The 20,505-nt window shown below is 42.3% G+C and overlaps 1 protein-coding gene across 1 annotated transcript in view; it reads right to left on the bottom strand.

Moving 5' to 3' along the window:
• Positions 1-9,857: 9,857 nt before the first annotated feature.
• The window catches only part of MBOAT1 (membrane bound O-acyltransferase domain containing 1), a 112,028-nt gene continuing 101,380 nt past the window's right edge, over positions 9,858-20,505 (bottom strand). The window contains exons 12-13 of the mRNA XM_015135667.3: positions 18,726-18,877; positions 9,858-11,231 (exon numbers count right to left, since the gene is read on the bottom strand). Of these exons, the coding sequence (XP_014991153.2) occupies positions 11,105-11,231; positions 18,726-18,877 (279 nt within the window). The 3' untranslated portion in view covers positions 9,858-11,104. The remainder of the gene's footprint in view (positions 11,232-18,725; positions 18,878-20,505) is intronic.

The following is a 20,505-nucleotide window of genomic DNA, read 5'->3' as shown; positions in this document are numbered from 1 at the left end:
GCTCACTACTGGAAATAAAGAGGTTCAGAAGAGTGTAAAGAAAAACATCAAATTATGGAATGTTAGAAACAGAAGCAAGCTTGCTGGTCAGCTTATTTAATACCCACATTTTACAAACAAGAAACTTCATCTCCAAAAAACTTATATGGCCCCTTATCACAATGACCTGACTATTTCCACCATATCATCATTTGAGAATTCTGTCAGCTTCATAACTCACGTTATGGTTTAACTCATTTAATCCCCACAGCTCTGAAGGGTAATTATAATTGCTAGTATTCCTCCTAAGAAGAAAAGTATTCAGAGCGGGTTGCTCACTTTTTTAATGGTCACACACATGTAGAGGCAGAAATTTGCCTTAAATGAAGCTATTTTGCCTTCAGCATCTCTGCTGCCTTGAGTTTACACACCCTCCGGTGGGCTTTTTTTCCTATAGTGGAGAGAGGACAGGGCAGGGAAACAATTATTTGACCCTATAGCAAAAGGATCATTAAAATCTGACCTTTACTCCAAAAGGCTATCATGTTCTGTTCAAAAGAAACACCAGACAGTGACTCACACCTGTAATCCAGCACTTTGGGAGGCCGAGGCGGGCAGATCACGAGGTCAGGAGTTCAAGACCAGCCTGGCCAATACAGTGAAACCCCATCTCTATTAAAAAATACAAAAATTAGCCAGGCGTGGTGGCACATGCCTGTAGTCCCAGCTACTCAGGAGGCTGAGGCAGAAGAATCGCTTGAACCCAGGAGGCGGAGGTTGCAGTGAGCCGAGATCATGCCACTGCACTCCTGTCTGGGTGACAGAGCAAGACTCTGTCTCCAAAAAAAAAAAAAAAAAAAAAAAAAAAAAAAAAAAAACACCAGAGAGGTTAAAGTGGCACTTGCTAAGCATTCTAACCATTCAGAGTGTGAATGAATGAATGAACAAATGAATGCTTGACTTTCTAATTCAACAGGGAAATCACCAGAAATTACCTCACATGGCCACAAGATGTCACTACTTCACACCACTTCAGAAAAACCACATTCCAAGTCAAGAATTTTAGATCCTTTGGATGGATCTAAATTTCTTGTTCATCATTGAGAAAGGCTTAGTTATTTTGCATATGTTTTGGGACTGCTTCCTTGTTTTCTCTTAAATCTATCTACCTCAAGAGATACTGCAAAACGTAGACTTTAAATGAAGCCTGAGGCTGAATGCTCTAAAGCTGGGAAGCATTAATCAAGAAGTCAATCACTCACCTGTTTCCAGGGACTTCTCAGCAAAAAAACAAAGGCAGGATTGACACTTTGACTACTCCGTTACCCTGCTCTGTTTGCAAAGCTTTCTCTCAGCACTTTCTTGTAATTCTACCTCTCTCACTGCTTCAGATTCACAAAAAAACAGTGATTCAGCAACATCCAAAAGGCAGCACACTGGGGTTTTAAATAGTGCTTTCTTCTTGAAATGTTTGCCTCACACCTTCCTTACCGGGAATGAGGTTCAAATTACTGTAGGGAGTTTACGTAAGCTATTAATGCATTTAATTATTCATTTCAGGGCTGTCCTAGGCTTATTGGTATTTTTCTTTAAGTATCATTAGAATCCAGTTTGCAAATCATCATTTCAAGTTCTTACAAGTTTTTAAACACCAAAATGATGTTAACCAAGCTTGCTATTTCAACTTCAGCTATATTTAACATTGATAAAATAAAGTTCAAATTTATTTTGCATGAAATAGTTTATTCATACGAGATCAACTGACGCTTGTAGATTGACTTTTAACAGTCCTAGAAAGTTTTGGAGTTTGATGTATTTTATTGGCATTCTCTATTACATTCCCCTTCCTAACATTTCTTATTGGAATTGTTGATAATCTTCATTAATTAGCAATTTAAGTTTGATGAACCTGAGAAGGAAGGAAGCTCATTCATAAAAATAAACTGCTTGGTGGGTTTGGGGATCATTCAATTTTATAGGCCAAAAAAGCGTTTTGCCTTAAAGGTTCATATTTCCTGAACAAATACATCCTACTTACTGAGAGGCTAAACGAACAGTCACTTGCCAGGCTAAGGGTTAAATGGTTCAGAGAAGGAGGCCTCAATCTCCACATTGTGATGAACTATACAATATGTAAAAGTAATTTGTTACTAGCAATAGTTTAAAGAGTTAAGGTTTGCAAGTGATTTACCACTTAAAATTAAATAAATTACCTAACTGCATCAAGTCAACCCTCATTACAACTTCACTTGTTTTCATTCCTTGCTATGCTCATTAGAGCAGAAGAGAAAGAGATGGGAGATTTCATGGCATGGGGACATTCTCATCCTGTAAAGTTAAATGGAAAATTAAAATTCCAAACTCTATGGGAAGCATTAGACTTTTCTAAAGATAAATGCCGATACCAAAGAACAACCAGAAATATAAAACAACAAAATAAAACAAGCCTTCAACAGGAAAACTAGAAATAAAATGCCAACAGGGGCTGGGATTATAGATGCCTTATTCCTTTTCTGTATTTTCAAATTTTTCTAAAAGGAATATATTTTCTAAATAAAGTAGCAGAAACCAAATGCTCAACAATTAGGGGAATGCTTTTCAAAATTATGGCACATTTATTTACAGACTATTATGCAGCCATCAAAAACAACTTTTAGGAAGCTTCTGCAATAATATGAAGAAATGCTTATGATACGAAACGTACGAAATGTTTGCAACAAGTTGAAAAGCTCAATGCAGGGCACAGAATTTCTCTGAAAGGCCACATAAGAAGATAACAGTGGCTGCATCCAGAGGATGAAACCAAAGAGCTGAGGGCAGGCCTAGGAGAACTACATTTTTTTTTTTTTTGAGACGAGTCCCACTCTGTCACCCAAGCTGGAGTGCAGTGGCATGATCTCAGCTCACTGCAACCTCTGACTCCCAGGTTCAAGCGATTCTCCTGCCTCAGCCTGCTGAGTAGCTGGGATTATAGGTGTGTACCACCATGCCCGGCTAATTTTTGTATTTTTAGTAGAAATGGAGTTTCATCATGTTGGTCAGGCTGGTCTTGAACTCCTGACCTTGTTATCCACCTACCTTGGCCTCCCAAAGTTCTGGGAGTACAGGTGTGAGCCACTGCACCCGGCCTGAGAAGTACATTTCTCTGTACATTTTTTTTCTCACTGATCCAATTGGCAAAACATAAGAGTCTGCTAATACCAAGTACTGATGAGAATGTGGACAAAGAAAAACTGTTACACATTTTGGGGAAAGAAAAAATGCATACAACCAGCTGGAGAACAAGAGCACCCGGGTAAGCTGAGAGTGCATTTCTTCACACTAAGATCCTGCAATGCCACTTCATGATGTCCACCCTGTCACCAGAGAAATACAAAAGAATGTTCACCGGCCAGGCGTGGTGGCTCACGCCTGTAATCTCAGCACTTTGGGAGGCTGATGTGCGAGGATCACAAGGTCAGGAGATGGAGACCATCCTGGCTAACACAGTGAAACCTCGTCTCTACTAAAAAATACAAAAATGTAGCCAGGCGTGGTGGCGGGCGCCTGTAGTCCCAGCTACTCGGGAGGCTGAGGCAGGAGAATGGCATGAACCCGCGAGGTGGAGCTTGCAGTGAGCCGAGATCGCACCACTGCACTCCAGCCTGGGTGACAGAGCAAGACTCTGCCTCAAAAAAAAAAGAGAATGTTCACCATAGCATGGTTTACTACCACAGAAACAGCAAGAACCACTAAAGGTCTGTATGGGTTGAACTGCATCCTTCCTGAATTCATATGTTGAGGTCCTAATCCCCAAGACTTTAGAATGTGAATGGATTTGGATACAAGGTCTCTGAAAAGGTAAATAAGTTAAAATGAGGTCATTAGGGTGGGCCTTAATCCAATATGACTGGAGACCTTATAAGAAGAGGAGATGGTCAAGCATGGTGGCTCATGCCTGTAATCCCAGCACTTTGTGAGGCCAAGGTAGGCAGATCACCTAAGGTCAGGAGTTCAAGACCAGCCTGGCCAACATGGCGAAACCCTCTCTCTACTAAAATTACAAAAATTAGCTGGGCATGATAGCGAGTGCCTGTAATCACAGCTCCCTGGAAGGCTGAGGCAGGAGAATCCCTTGAACCCAGGAGGCAGAGGTTGCAGTGAGCCAAGATTGCACCACTTCACTGCAGCCTGGGCGACACAGTGAGACTCCATCTCAAAAAAAAAAAAAAAAGAGAGAGAAAAGAAAAAGGAGATTAGGACAAGACACACAGCAGGAAGACCATGGGAGGACACAGTAGGGAGACAGCAGCCACAAGCCAAGAGGAGAGGCCTCAAAAGAAACCAAACTTGCTGACACCTTGATCTCAGACTTCTAACCTCCAGAATCATGAGACAATATGCTTCTGTGGTTTAAGCCATGCGGCCTGTGGTTCTTGGTTATGGCAGGGCTAGCCAGTTCATCGGGAGAAGCATAGATGAATACATTCTTGGTTATACAGACAATGAAACACTACATAGTCTCTAATGGAACCACTAACTACCAAAAGCTGTAAAAGATGAAAGTCCAGTATGGACTCCCAGGAAATAGAGAACTCTTAGGAACTTCGTTCCAACATGCTGGACTTACCCAACCCGAATCCTAGCCAGAGAGCTTGATGGAGCACCACAGTAAAGGGAAAGCCCGGATTTTAAGGGACTAGGAAATAGACAGTGATTAGCTCATTTTTACTAGGGCCATTTCTAGTCCTGGTCAGTAAATGCAGGGGCCAGAACACCAAACTCAACCCACCTGTCCAAGACGGCCCCTTTTCATTATCCCAGAGAAAATCCTGCCGTGGCTAATGGAATTCATTCATTCCCTCATTTGTTCAACTAACATTGATCCAATACCCTTTTGAGTCAGAGCCTTGCCAGGTGTGAAGAAATGAGTTGTCAGGCACCTGGCAGTCTGGTTGGGGAAGGACAAATGACGCCAAGCTAATCACAACACAAGGTATTATTGGGGATCTATGAGCAGAAGCTAGAAGTGAGAAGGACTTCACAGAAAAAATAGCATCTTGTACTGCACATTTTCTCTGTCTAAAAGGCCTTCTGCCCTTTTTGCTTTGGGAAGTGCCTATTCAAAAACTGTGGTTCTTTCAGGCAGCAGAACTTAAAGGTACAAAGGCGCCGAGTCACAAACTCTGGCTGCACATGGAACAGCTGCCCGCCTGAAAGGAGGGCCGGGAGCCCAGGTTGGTGAGGGCGGAAGGGAAGGGCATGGGTTTTATGGTGTAGACAGCAGGAGCCGGCAGGAGTTTTGATAAAGAGTGGCATCCTGAAGGGCTCACCAGGAAGTGTCCCAGGCAGCAGCGTGAAGGACTGGAGGGAAGAGGTTACCAGTGACCATGCAGAAAACGTGTACCAGCATCTGGTGGCTTTTCCAGGCCAGCGGACACAGAGACAGTTGCGACCTGGGACTGCAGCTGGAAATGCTGAAAGGTCATTTTGCCTGTCAAGCAGACAATAGACCGAAAGAAGGCCAAGGATGAATGGACGATTGATTGTAGCCAGCAACTGCTTAGACAGTGTAAATTTTAATGCCAAAAGTGCTTATCCCGTATGAATTTTCTTTGTTTGAGAACAAAAGGGGCCATTGGATCCTGAGGGCCATGTGGATACAGAAAGGCTTTTTTCTAGAAAATTGTTCCCAATCTGCCTCCACAGGTTGGATCAGCAGTGACAATAAAACTGTCTGTGAGGCTGCATAAGATCGGAGGCCAACCCACACTCAGAGAGTGCAGACTTACAGGTCCCTAGGACACATCCGCCTCACCTGGACCCTCATTTTCAGGCCTAAGGTGATCTCATCTGAGAAAATGTCCCAGGAAAGACAGAGGGCTCCTCTGAGACCCACTGTGCTGGGTGTTTTTTAGAGAACGCATGTCTGTCTATTTGTGGGAAGTACACCCTAGTGGGTCAAGAGAAGGCGCTTCCACCCTCATCTCTGCTACAGAAGTGATCTCTGATGCCTGGGGCAACACATTAACCCACCCACCCACCTTGAGCCTGTTTCCTCAAATGTAAAGAATAAGATGAAGCCAGTACTTCCCAAACCCGGCTGTACATCAGAATTTGTGGGAAACTCGTTAGGAATACTGATTCCCGGGCATGGCTTCGGACCGACTGAATCCGAATATCTGGGGAGTGGGACCCAGGAGTCTATTTGTAATCAGTATCTGTGAAGGCATCTGTTACCTGCATATCCCTAAGGTCTACTGATTTATAAGATGCCCTTGGATTTAGAAATTCAAATAATGGAGAACATAGCTCCATTCCCCAACTCCACGGCTAGTATTTTGTATTTCTGGAGATTGATTCTTGAGGGAGGCTTAGGTTACTGCTAGGCATATCCTAGTCTGTTCTCTTCTCTCCTCCCAATGCCAGCCTAAACTGGAAACAGGTTTTGTTCTCTTTTTAAAGATGAAATGTGTCTCTAGCTATGTTAGTAGAGGAGAACATTACCTAAGAGTCCAGGAATTCTCCACCTTCCTATTCTTAAAGATCTCCCCAACCAGGCCACCCACTGGGAATTTCCTTTCTCCTCAGGCCCCAATTTTCTGCCATCTCTTTATTCCACTGAGTAGTCTCTGCCCAATTTCCCCAAAGTTTACGCATACCAGCTACTTAAAGTCTAGGCCAAACTTTGCATATCTCAAAATGCATTAAAACCACCATGTTAAAAGGTCTTTTAGGAACACAAAGCAATCACAGATGTTCCAAAATACCTTCTTTTTGAAGTAAACAATCTAGCTAGGCTCTCACCTCCCCATTCCACCAGGATATAATCACCCTTAACCACTGGGAAGAAGGTTATGGTAACACGACCATTATCCCACGTTGATATCAATCACACCGTTCCCCTGAGAAAAGGGAATGGTGACTATCAGCAACTTAAAAGCAAATTGATCTCCCCACTCCTTGCGTGTTTAGCAAGCTCCCCAAGCGACAAGGCCAGCTGGTCTGCATTAGGAAACCACTAGACCAGGTGAGTGCTGGAGTTACTTCCAGCTTTAAAACTCTGTCTCTTTGAAAATGAACGTGCTCTGCACCAGGCGGTGAGATGGACTCTGAAGTCAGCCAAACCAGGATTCCAACCTCAGCTCCTCCACTAACTAGCTGGGTGACTGTCGGCAAGTTACTTGCTACTTGCTTTCCACATTTGCAAAAGAGAATACTGCCAAGTTCACAGACTGTGTTAGGAATGCATGTGAAAGTAGCTGTCAATAACTGTTAGTTTTCTTTGTCTTAGCACAAAGTAAGTAGTGTCAGATAATTTTAGGGCATTAGACAAAGCTCACGTGGGCTGCACCTTCTCTAAGCAAATACCTTCCCTCTGAAGCTTCATGAAGTCTTTCACTAAGCCTGCAAACTTCACTAAAGGTCCCTCCGGAGGGGGACTGGCCACCCTACTACCCCTATGGGCAACCATGAGAGTTCAGTCTGCTCCATTGGGTAGCTACTGCATTGATTGGCATTGACATGTTGCAAGCTCAATACCCAATTTCAGGACAAGGGCAAGTTTAAACTTCACCTGGACATGAGGCTAGGCAGCAGTGATGCTGCTGTCCTGGGTAATTCTCAACACTGTAAAATGAGATCACTCGAAGGAAACAAGGATCAGCCAATAGATCACTTTATAAGTTCTGAATGCTGGAATTCTCCTGGGCACTCCTACTGCACACTCCTCTGGATCATGTCTTTCTGGGCATACTGTGAACTCTCCAAGAGCAGAGAATGGCGGTTTTCAGCATCTTTTCCCTGCAGTGCCTCACAGAGTGCCAGGCCCACACCAGACATGACACATTTGATAAATACGTGAATGCATCAATTAATGGATGGGTGGACCAGAGGAGTTCAGACTATGTAAACTGGCTGTCTGAGTGATTATATCACATAATGTGCTTTCAGAATTCCTCAAAAACACAAGCCTTTATTTCAGAAACTAATTCTGAAAAGCAGAAACGATGTTTCCCAGTGTAAAAGTGACTCAATCAAAACTGTCAAGTGCAATGATGCATTAAACTAATCCATTCAATCCCTCATTCATTCAACAAACACTTAGTGAATCTTCATTACAGGACAGGCACTATGCCAAATGCCAGAGACAAGAAGAGAAAAAACATGTGGTCCCTGGAGAAACCAGGCATCAATCACTTTCTTTAAGCTTCCTGTGTGGTTCCAATGTGCAGTGGGAGTTGAGAAGGACCACCTGGGAGCCTGCAGAGTAATGGAAGGACACACACCGCACCAGTTCTGGGGGCCACCTAACTCCTCTGTTCTTCTTCCAGTTTTCTCCTCCTGCCTTTTTCTCTCTTAGCCAGTCAGAATCTCAAACTGAATTATTTATTGCTTTTTGCAACCACTGAATAATATCTGAATAATATTCTTGCTCCATATAGTTACCTTCAAAGTATGAAAAAAAAATAGAATATTTTAGATTTGGCTTTTTCAAAAACAAAACCAGGAAGTGTATTTATTTTCAACTGAAAACTCACAATCCAATAAGTATTTATTAAATGCATCTCATATTTAGGACAACTTGGAAATCTAAGGTAATAAAAATAGTCCCAACCTCCTGTCTAAATGTTGGTCCTCAATTGAAATCTTTTTCTATGGGTAAGTGGTTTTCAGAAGAAGAAGGATGCGAATCAGTCTCCTATGTGTTGTTCTTTTTATACAGAATAAAGCCTCATGTTTGTGTCCCAGAGCCTACTACCAAGTCTAACATATAGCATCCATAAGCTCAACTCCTAGAGGTTTGACTTATCCTCATTCCATAAGGAGTAATCAATTCTGGGCAGTCACTAGTGGGACCAATGGCCTCAGTTTGCCCAGGACTGAAGGCTTGAGAGAGTCCTTGGTAAACCAGGGCAGCTGGTCACTGAAGCAGACACCCCTCCTCTCATTACCAAGTTCTTCTTTCAGACATGAGGATACTTACATTACATACAGTGAAACCTGGTCATCAATCACATTGTAAATTCAAAGACTTCACTGTAATATGAATATTCTACATGTCCATATTATTACTATACACCAATGGTAATTTTTACCATTTTTGCTAGTTTATAAGATGTACATTTTTTTTGGTCTTGTACCTCAAGCTATTCCTGGTGGAGACAAACTCTGATAGATTTTAGGTACCTACAACCCCTTCCCCTACCCACTATCTAAGATTCTTCCTGAGACAGGAAGCTTGTACCTCAAGCTATTCCTGGTGGAGACAAACTCTGATAGATTTTAGGTACCTACAGCCCCTTCCCCTACCCACTATCTAAGATTCTTCCTGAGATAGCAAAGTTGGGTTGCCCCAAGATTTCCTTGTTAAAGTAGGGTGAGACTCATGCACTAGCTCACATCTACTACTTCTTAACTTTCACTATCCCAAATAAGGACTAGAGTTTGGGTTCTAGTACTCGCCCCCAGCACCAGGACTGTATGCATGCTTAAGAGGGACAGGCACATTACATTCACATTTCACTATCCTAAGAGAAGCACCAGTAGGACACCTTATGGAAAGACTCACAGCTGGTGGTCTTCATAGGACCATCTGGGACACAAATCTCAGCTCTACCACTAATGCTGTGATCTTACGGCAATTGGCAAAAGTCTCTCTGATTCTCAGTACCCTCATCTGTGAAAGGGGGTAAAATCCTACCTGCAAAGTTGGGAATAAAGATCTGAAATTATACCAAAACACAAGACACCCAAGGGCCTGAAATATACAGTAAAACCTTAAGTTGGTGCACATTTGTTAAAACACACACACACACACACACACACACACAGAGGCTTCTGAACATCAAGTCTCTATTCACAGACAAAAAGCAATTCTTCCCATCAGAAACATTTCCTTTATATGGGAACATAACTGTTTATTCAATAAGAAACTAATGTTTTATCATTGGATTTGAATAAATTTTCTCCTCCCAAGCAACCTGATTGAGAGTACACCATTGCAGCATATATTGTATTATTATCATCATTATTATTTTTCACAACATTTAATATCATGTTTCCTTCTCTCACATGGAATATTACCCAATAGAAGTCTCCAAAAGGGGCCATAGCACATTCATAACAAAGATAGAAAAGACAAATTTCAACATCTGCTTTCCAATATGATGATTCAACTAGAACAAAGCTGAATTTCTCAGCCATGAAACTGAAAAAATGAAAATTGGCCCATGCGTACATCACGGCCAGCCATGATCATTAACACCTCCATGAAATGAGGGGAGAAGAGAGAAACAACTGCTGCTTCTTACCAAACTTCTACATAACTTTAAATTACTTTTAAAAAATTTCCTAAAAGGCATTCTGCTGCCTCATGTACATTTGGGTGTCTTCTCAAGGCCATCCCCGGGCAGGCAGGCGGCGCCTGTGAACTGGAAAACATTCGGGAAACAGCAACCCCTCTTCAGCTCCACGTACAGGAAACTTTCTGATTTTCAGTCTTGGCTCAGGTCAGAAGAAAAAGGGGAAAGGTTACATTCCTGGAAAAAAAAATGCAGCCTATTTGAGGGCATGTCTGACTTTCAGTCCATGCACTAGTCCTCTTGACTCGTAGAGTTTTCAGTGCCCTGAAACCATGATCCCTCCGCCTCCATGGTCCTCTGAGTGTAGTTATTATGTCTGCAAACCAGTAACGTCACAAGTCAAAGGATCTGGGGCTTCCCAGGGAACCACCATGTCTAAGTATATTCTGATTTGAGAAACCTGTGTCAAGTCTTCTCAGCACTCGCCTTCTAATTTTTGGAGCCAATGCCTGGGTTCCAGCATCCAGGTCACAGTAGCTGGAAATCATGCTGGAAGGGCAAAAAGCCAGCATCCCAGAATGGACTGTCTCTGCAGCTCTGGCACATTCTCCACACACTGCCGCACCACTCAAAGGTCCTATAAAATATTAAAACCAATAACCTGGACATGGCCGATTTATCCGTACAAAAAGGCTTTATAAAAATACTCCCTGCACTTTAAAAAAGAACAAAATAAAGATGCATGTAAACATCGCCTCTAAGTCACCGGAGGAACCCTTGAGCCTTGTCATCTCATCTTTCGAAAGTTCTGCAGTTCTGCTTGTCCGCTTCTCTTGGAGGTATCAATCTGTTTTTCTCTTATTGATAGAGTTCACAGTCTGAGGCCGCCTTTGCGTATGAGCTTGTGGTTTCATTGGCAGAAATAGTATTATCAGGAGACTTATGATATGCAAATAAAAGTACATGGACCTGGGAATAAAAATACACAAAAATTATATTTCAAATAAGGATGTAGACAGAAAACATCACCTAATTACATCACCTACAGTATGGTAAGTGAGAGCACTGTTTTTGGCAGTAGGAGACCTGTCTGCGCTCAGGCTTCCCTTGATTCACTCCACAGATAACTCCCTTTGGTAGGTGAGTGGGTCACGGATAGACTGAAACCACAAAACCGGGCAGGGCAAACCAACTGGCTCATCTGTGGATATACATGGTACCGTCCCATTGACATAACAGGCCAACCAAGAGAATTAACCCCACGACAGCCAGACACCTGCAATATTCAAAGTCTAAGGACTCCCAAGACCAAATTCAAACCCAGTATTGTCATATGACACTTAAGGACATTTCAGCCAATGATGGACCACATTAATGATGATGGCCCCATAAGATTATAATAGAATTGAAAAATTCCTATCACCTAGTGACGTCGTAGCCATTGCAACATCATAGGCAACGCATTGCTCATGTGTTTGTGGTGATGCTGGTGTAAACAGTACTACGCTGTCGGTTGAATAAAAGTCTAGCACATACTATCACGTACAATACATAGTACTTGATAATGACAGTGAATGATTCTGTAACTGGTTTATATATTTACAATACTATACTTTCCCTTGTTATTTTGGAGTATACTCCTTCTACTTATTAAGAAATAAAGTTAACTGTAAAACAGCCTCAGGCAGGTTCTTCAGGAGGGATTCCAGAGGCACTGTTATCACAGGAGATGACAGCTCCATGCGTGTTATTGCCTCTGAAGACCTCCCACAATGAGACAAGATGTGGAGGTGGACCACAATGATACTGATGATCCTGATCTTATGCAGCCTAGGCTGATGTGTGTTTGTGTCTTAATTTTTTTAATAAAAAAGGTTTCAAAAGTAAAAAACAAAATAGAAAATAGCTTACAAAAAACATAAAGAAAAATGTTTGTATACCTGTACCATGTTTGTTGTTGTTGTTTCTTTTTTTGTTTGTTTGTTTTTGAGATGGAGTTTTGCTCTTGTTGCCCACGTTGGAGTGCAATAGCATGATCTCAGCTCACCACAATCTCCAACTCCCAGTTTCAAACGATTCTCCTGCCTCAGCCTCCCAAGTAGCTGAGACTACATGCGCCACCACACCCGGCCAATTTTGTATTCTTAGTAGAGACAGGGTTTCTCCATGTTGGTCAGGCTGGTCTCAAACTCCCAACCTCAGGTGATGCACCTACCTCGGCCTCCCAAACTGCTAGGATTGCAGGCATGAGCCACCATGCCCGGCCACCATGTTTGTTTTAACCAAGGTGTTTTATTACAAAAGAGTCCGTTTTCAAAACGTTTAAAGTTTATAAAGTTAAAAAAGTGACAGTAAGCTAAGGTTACTTTATTATTGAGGAAAAGTTTTCTTAATAAATTTAGTACAGACTAAGTGTATGGTGTTTCTAAAGTCTACAGTAGTGTACAGTGATGTCCTAGGCCTTCACACTCACTCACCACTCACTCGCTGACTCACCCAGAGCAACTTCCAGTCCTGCAAGCTCCATTCATGGTAATACAGGTGTATCCTTTTTTATCTTTGCCAGATTTTTACTGTACCTTCTCTATGTTTAGATACACAAATACTTACCATTGTGTTTAAATTGCCTACAGTATTCAGTATGGTAACATACTGCACCAGTTTGCAGCCTATGAACAATAGGCTATCCCATATAGCCTCAGTGTATAGTAGACTATACTATCTAGGTTTGTGCAAGTATACACTATGCTGTTCAAACAACAATTAAATTGCCTAACGATGCATTTCGCAGAACATATCCCTGTTGGTAAGCAACATATGACTGTATCCTATTCCCTAAACACAATGCAACTAACACTTTAACCCATTGCTCTACTCAAGTATAAAAGGTTCTTCTTTTGTGTCTTATGAGCTAGAAGAATCCCGATTTTGAAAATCCAGTCCACAACCCTAAAAATAACTGTCATCTAAACTAATAAAAAAACAAGTTTTGCTTTTGATGTTTGTGGATTTCTATTGCGAAGCGTAGTATTCAGCAGTATGTACAACGTAGATATGCAATAAATATCGAGCATATCAATACATGCAAGTAATTAGAAACAGCTGCATTGGCACAACTGTTCTAGATCCATTTGGAAAGGTTCAACTTATATTTTCCCTAGTGCTTTTTGAAGAAAGGAAAATAACGATGGGGAAGGAGGAAAGCACAATTAATTTATGCATCATTCCCTAACTTCTGTGATTATAAGGTCAGGCACATTAGAATCAGAAAACTCGCATATGACCCTAAACTTCTCCATCCTTTAGCAGGAGGAATGCCTCCCCGACAATATTTACAGAATAGTGAAGAGCTCGTACAGAAGCGAACATACATGCATTCATTTATTCTTTCAGTAAGCATTTACTGCTTAGGATATGCAAAACAATAAACTGGATCTACAAAAAGGCACCAGCCTCCACCCCTTCCCGTGTGGGAATGGAAACAAGACAAGTACATGATTAACAGCTGTTTAACCAGGGAAGGGGTAAGCAGCCACAGCAAGTGACCATCTAATTTACTGTCTAAACCAAGACATTACTGAGAGTGGAAAAAGTGCTCCACAGATAAACACGCTGGTTTAACAGGTATAGACTGGGATTCTCACGGGCACACCTTAGCCACAGATAACTCCAGCTTTCAAAATCTGCACATCCAAAATATGTTACACTTTGTTCTTGAGCTTTGCCTTAATCTTTCATATGTGGCCAAATCTACACTGGGACAATTATGTTAGGTAAAATCCAGCTACTTTGAGCATCAAGTGGAAAACACCTAGTGAGGTTTAGTAACCTCTTCTGACATTTCATATTTCTCTAAAATTTGAAGGAATATTTCATCTTTCTATTATAGAAAGACTAAACTAACATTTATTGATCATGTCAGGTACTGGCCTAAGGACCCAGATGTAAAGATGAATTAGGCGGGGTTCCTGCTCTCAAAGAGTTTGCCATCTATGAAAGTTTCTATGCAAATTCTAATGTTCTGGCCAGGTGCAGTGGCTCAGGCCTGTAATCCCAGCACTTTGGAGGCCAAGGTGGGTAGAATGCTTGAGCCCAGGAGTTTGAGAACAGCCTGGGCAACATGGCAAAACCCCATCTCTACAAAAATAAAAAATATTAGGCAGGTGCGGTGGCACATAACTGTAATCCCAGCTACTCAGGAGGCTGAGGTGGGAGGCTGAGGTGGGAGGATCACCTGAACCAGGAGGCAGAGGCGGAAGCAAGCTGAGATCGCAGTCACGCCACTGCACTCCAGCCTCGGCAACAGAGGAGAACCCCAACTCAAAAAACAAAAAGAGAAACAAATTCTAACGTTATTACCCACTGAATTTAAGAAAGAGTTATCCAATTAAAGACAAAATGATGTATGTGAATTTGCTTTTCAAAATGATTTCATCGAAAGGTTCGTTCATAATATATTTGAGTATTCGCTTGGGCTCATTTACAACTTAAAGAAGTTAGACTGAGCACTCTAAGGCTGAGATCTGAAGCCACTCTCGACTGAACACTGACTAGACTGACTAGACTTAACAATGAAGTACAAGCGAAATTTCAACGTTAAGCAATGAGGATCTACTGAGAAAAGCGTTTGCAAACATCTGTGGTTTACTGCTGGCTACTGAATTTCGCCAAAGGGGAGGAACAGATCTGGAACACAACCAGGCCTGCCATCACTAAAAAACTATGCAATTTTCTTTCTTGTCCAAATTCAGGGATTTTCTTAAAAGATTATGAAAACACTGTTTGAGGTGTAATCAATCTGGAATAGCCACTGGCAACATGTGGCTGTTAAAATTCTAATTAATCAAAATTCAATAAAATTAAAAATTCAGTTCCTCCGTCCACCTAGCTGCATTTCAAATGCTCACTGGCCACACATGTTGGGTGGCCAGCATCTCAGATGGCACAGATGTAGAGTATTTCTGTCATCATAGAAACTTCTTTTTTTTTTTTTTGAGATGGAGTCTCACTCTGTCGCTCAGGTTGGAGTGCAGTGGTGTGATCTCAGCTCACTGCAATTTCCACCTGCCGGGTTCAAGCAATTTTCCTGCCTCAGCCTCCTTACTAGATGGGACTACAGGCACATGCCAACATGCCCGGCTAATTTTTTGTATAATTAGTAGAGACGAGATTTCACCATGCTGGCCAGGCTGGTCTCAAACTCCTGACCTCATGATCTGCCCGCCTTGGCCTCCCAAAGTGCTGGGATTACAGACGTGAGCCACCATGCCCAGCCATCATAGAAACTTCTATTGGACAGAGCTGATCTAGACAGGAAACTTAAATTATATAAATAACTAGAAACCAGAAAATACACTAGGCTGTATCATTTAAAATAGGCCTACTTGACCCAAAAAATGTCAACTCCTGTTTCATCCTAAACAAAGATGTTTAAAAAAAATATTCTGGGTTGTTTTTAAAAATAAGTGAAAAGCTACTTGATAATTTAATTCTGCCCCTTGAGTTCCTGCCTAAGCCCAGGAATTGTTGTTTTAGTTGGCTAAATGCAATATTATCACTAACAAATCACTTATTATGATCCCCAAGCAGTAGTTTGCATCCAAAATAACTTCTCCTAAAGAAATTTTTAGGAACTCCACTACTGATATTGCTATTAAGGGAACGCTGAGTCTGAAACTCGGGTTTAACATTTAGCTGCTGTGTAAATTTTGTTACTCACCTTCTCTGAGCCTCCACTTCCTCATGTGATAAACAGGGACACTGATACCTACCCTCTGCTCTCCTCAGCTCAGCTCACCTCCCTCCACCTTGGATTCTATGTTCTGCCTACATTCACGTTTCCCTGGTCTTCAGTGCATGGAGCGTCATGCTACACTATGGGAGGCTACATGACGGGGCTTTTCCAGGCTGTTTCCCAGTCTGGAGCACTGCCGACGATGCTCACACACACTGAGCCTGCTTCACTCCCACTGCACAACCTCCAGCACTGAGCTCAAAAAGATGTGCCCAATGCCTAGGCTGAGGCAGATTCCTGTTACATACTCTCTTAAAACTCTATATCATTCACTAAAAGTACGATCTCAGCATGTATTTATACATTTGTCAATTACTACCTGTCTTTCCCATCAAGCTATCACCCCAGTGAGAGCAGAAATGATTTCTATATTTTGCTTTCCATTCTAGCCCCACATTCTAGCACAATGCCTAGCACACTACAGGTATTACATGATACTGAGTGGAATACAGGCGCTTCTGCTATAACATGATCAATATATTCCTTAAAAATCTCTTATGAGGCAATATCAGGGGCTTAGAATACCAGGGCTTACAGGGGAAAAAAAAAATCATGTTAGAAATACATAACTCAAAACCTAGGAGGACTCTGTAACAAAAACAGAGCTCTAAAGGAAACAATTTGGACAGCCCCTGCAGACAGCTCAATGGTGCCAAAGGCTGCTTCTGGGCATGTTAAAAATGCAGAAGACAAAAGGGCAAATGTTGGCTTGAGGGCACTGACAAATAGGAATGAAACTGGAGCTGGAAGCACGTGGGGCAGCCCTAGGTGGGCACAAGGAGGCAGAAGCAGTCAGAATGCCAGCTTGGGGGTGCGCCTCTCTGAGGAGGGAGTCCCAGTGAAGGGGGCTCCTGTTTGAGGTGTCATCAATCTGGAATAGCCGCTGGCAACACGTGACTGTTAAAATTCTAATTAATTACAATTCAATAAAATTGAAAATTTGGTTCCTCTGCGCCACTAGCTGCATTTCAAATGCTCAATGGCCACATATATTGGGTTTCTCAGTTCCATTTTCTTCATCCAGGACTGAAATGACTCCTACCTCTCTAGCAGCTGAACTGATGGCTTCTTTTTGACAGAAGCTTATAATTCTCTTCCCACTCTTCTGACACCCCTTTGCATAGAAAAATTTGGGTATAAACCAGCACAGCTTCCATGTTATATTGATATAACTTCTTATCACCCAACTAGAAGTATAAAAGCATATATTGTAACAGCATGGACGTCATTGATCAGTGTTGTATGGTTCCCTCAACCTTCTCTTTCTATAGCCTCAAATAAATCATCCCACTTACAGATACTTACACACATACTGAGTAGTAAAAACTTCTTCAATCCCTTCATGACCCCTCCATCAGCTATAGGGAATTCCCAACTTAAAAAGAAGGTGTGTTTGTACTGTTTATTTCTAAGTCACCTTTTTTTTTTCTTTTTTTTCTGAGACGGAGTCTCGCTGTCTCCCAGGGCTGGAGTGCAGTGGCGCGATCTGGGCTCACTACAAGCTCCGCCTCCCGGGTTCACACCATTCTCCTGCCTCAGCCTCCTGAGTAGCTGGGACTACAGGCGCCCGCCACCACGCCCGGCTAATTTTTCATATTTTTAGTAGAGACGGGGTTTCACCATGTTAGCCTGGATGGTCTCGATCTCCTGACCTCGTGATCCACCCACCTGGGCCTCCCAAAGTGCTGGGGTTACAGGCGTGAGCCATCACACCCGGCCTCCAAGTCACCTTTTAAAAACTGATACGATGTTCCAAAGTTAACCTAGAAAAGCCCATGCAACTCATTAAATCATGCAAGGTAGCATTTATTAGGTACAGATTATATGCCAGATACTGGCCTGAGCCCTCTGCACATTTACCTCATTAATTCTAACACCCAGCACTAACGATGGTGCTCTCAGGTGAGTTCTCTTCTCAGCCTCATTTTCCAGTTGAGAAAACACAGGTAAAAGAGGTTAACAACTTGCCAGAGGTCACACACCATAAGTTCACAAAAGCATGTGCTCAACCACTTCACAGCCGTGGAGAAACACAACTCATCACACATAACTGTGCAAGAATGAAAGTCAGTAATTAGTTCACCTGGAGCACAGGTGTTTGACTATAAGGGTTGGTCTGTGGTGCAAGCCTCCTCCTCCTCCAGCCTCAATTCCACATACGCCCCTCCAACACGTGCTACTGGCCGCATAAATCCCCAACCAGCCTCACCAGGGAGCCCTTCTGCACACCACTCGATCAGACAATGCCAGCCTCAGCCGCACCCCAACTCCTGCCTCCATTTCTGTCCTGCTCTCAGACACCTCATAGTCCCCAATACAGCCTACCTCCTATCCTCCAGGAGGAAGAGCTAAGGGCAGCAAATTCACCCTCTGAGTTTTTTTTTTAATCAGGGTCCATCCCTTCAAAATATACTGCCATGAGAGGGCCCCTGAGTGACATTCTGAATGGCTTAACGAATTCCTGTCAAATGTGCTCGTATGTATTGGAATTTGTACACTGGCGTCTCCAGGACAGCCACTTCCTTTTAAAGCTTCTATGGACATTTCCCACACCGAAGCCCCCGTTCGAAGTGTTTAGGACTGCTTCATTCAATGTACTGCCTCCTAAGTCAAACACAGTGAAAATAGAGTTGTTTACTAGATGGCGACTGAGAACAATGGAAACTTACTTGTATAAGCTGATGGTCGGTTCAACTGCCAACATCACGAAGGGTGCCACCGTGTAAGAGACAGCCAGCTGAGTGATGGCCCAGGTGCCTGCATCATACACAGCCTTGAGAGCTCTTGAAGAAAGGAAGTAATGTCTGTAGTTGTTCCTGACCTGCAAGCCAACACAGGCAACTGCAGTGAGGAGCGGGTAAAAAACAAATGACAACTTCTACTCTGCGCATGCAGGTAGTATGCCACAGCAACACAGGCTACAGAAGACGACCAACATCTGAGTTGTATTCTCAGCTACAAATACCATCAGGACTCCTTTTTTTTTTTCAAGACAGAGTCTTACTCTGTCACCCAGGCTGAAGTGCAATGATACAATCATAGCTAACTGCAGCTTAAAACTCCTGGGCTCAAATGATCCTCCCACCTCAGCCTCCCAAGTAGCTGAAACTACAGGCACATGCCACCATGCCCAGCTAATTTTTTTAAAAAAATTTGCAGAGATGTGGGTCTCGCTTTGCTGCCTAGGCTAGTCTTGAACGCCTGGGCTCAAGCAATCCTCCCGCCTCAGCCTCCCAAAGTGCTGGGATTACAGGTGTGAGCCACTGTGCCTGGCCAACTTTTCTTATTAAAATAATAATAATAATAATACGTGTTCACTATAGAAAAATGGTCAAACAACTAAGCAAACAAAAAAAAATGTTCTTTCTCTTTTAACACCTCCCAAAGGAAAGCATCACTTAAAAACTTGGCGCAGAGCCATCCAAGCTTTTTCTATTCATATGCATCCATGTTAATATTCTTACTGGCACCAATATAATTCCTAGCTCATTTTTTCATTTAGTAATATATCATGCACTTTTTTCCATGTCAGTAAATATTAATCTCTAATATAATTTTAAGTTAATCTGGAAGAGTTAGCTTGTCTTTCCATCCCATTTTGCTATTATAAACAATTCTGTGATGCATATCCTTGTAAATAAATCTCTGCCCTGTTTCCTAGTTACTTCCTTCAGGTAATGATAACACAAATAATATTACTATTACTAATAATACAAGCAGCTACCATTTACTGAGTGCTTACTCTGTGCCAAGCCTGTGTTAATGCTTTGCATGACTCATCTCTGGTTGATTCTCTCATCAAGCTTAATATGTTAGCATCATGATTCCCATTTTACAGATAAAGAAACTGAGACTTAGGTAAAGAGACAATTCTTTGAAATGGAAAATGCTAGGTCAAAGGATACACTCCTTTGTAGGTCTTCTGACACATGTGACTAGATCTGGCTCTAGAAAGACCCCCAGTTTCCAGATTCAGGTCAAAGGCAGAGCTGGAAACAATGGCTGGGCAATAGGCAGGTCAGCCTCAAAGCAGAAGACGCATCAGTGCCCAAGGCTGCCTGTCAGCCCTAAGTTCCTCAGGACAGAGACCAGGGTCCATCCATCGAGCAATGCTGCACGTCAGGTGTGAGATTTTACTGGGTAACTTCTAGGGCCCAAAGACACTTCATGACTGTTGAGTTCAATCTCCTTCTAGACAAAATAAAAACACTGTTCTATCAACTCTCTCCTCTCTATCCCCTACATAATTTGTTTGCGAATAGTGTTTCCAGGCCATCCAAAAGAAAAGCTCTACACAAATCTGAGCCTTTACGCCAGTTGAGACCGTAGAGTAAAAGACACCTGAGGGAATAATCCTCTGGATATATTAGCAAACAGAATTCTGAGTTTTATTTCTTAATTTGGCCTGACCACTTGTTCTTTTCTTTTATAATCTAAATAGTTACATGA

This window comes from Macaca mulatta, chromosome 4 (assembly GCF_049350105.2).
Source record: "Macaca mulatta isolate MMU2019108-1 chromosome 4, T2T-MMU8v2.0, whole genome shotgun sequence".
Taxonomy (NCBI): domain Eukaryota; kingdom Metazoa; phylum Chordata; class Mammalia; order Primates; family Cercopithecidae; genus Macaca; species Macaca mulatta.
Note: the sequence above shows the minus strand (reverse complement) of the source record. Positions and strands in the feature narration are given on the sequence as shown.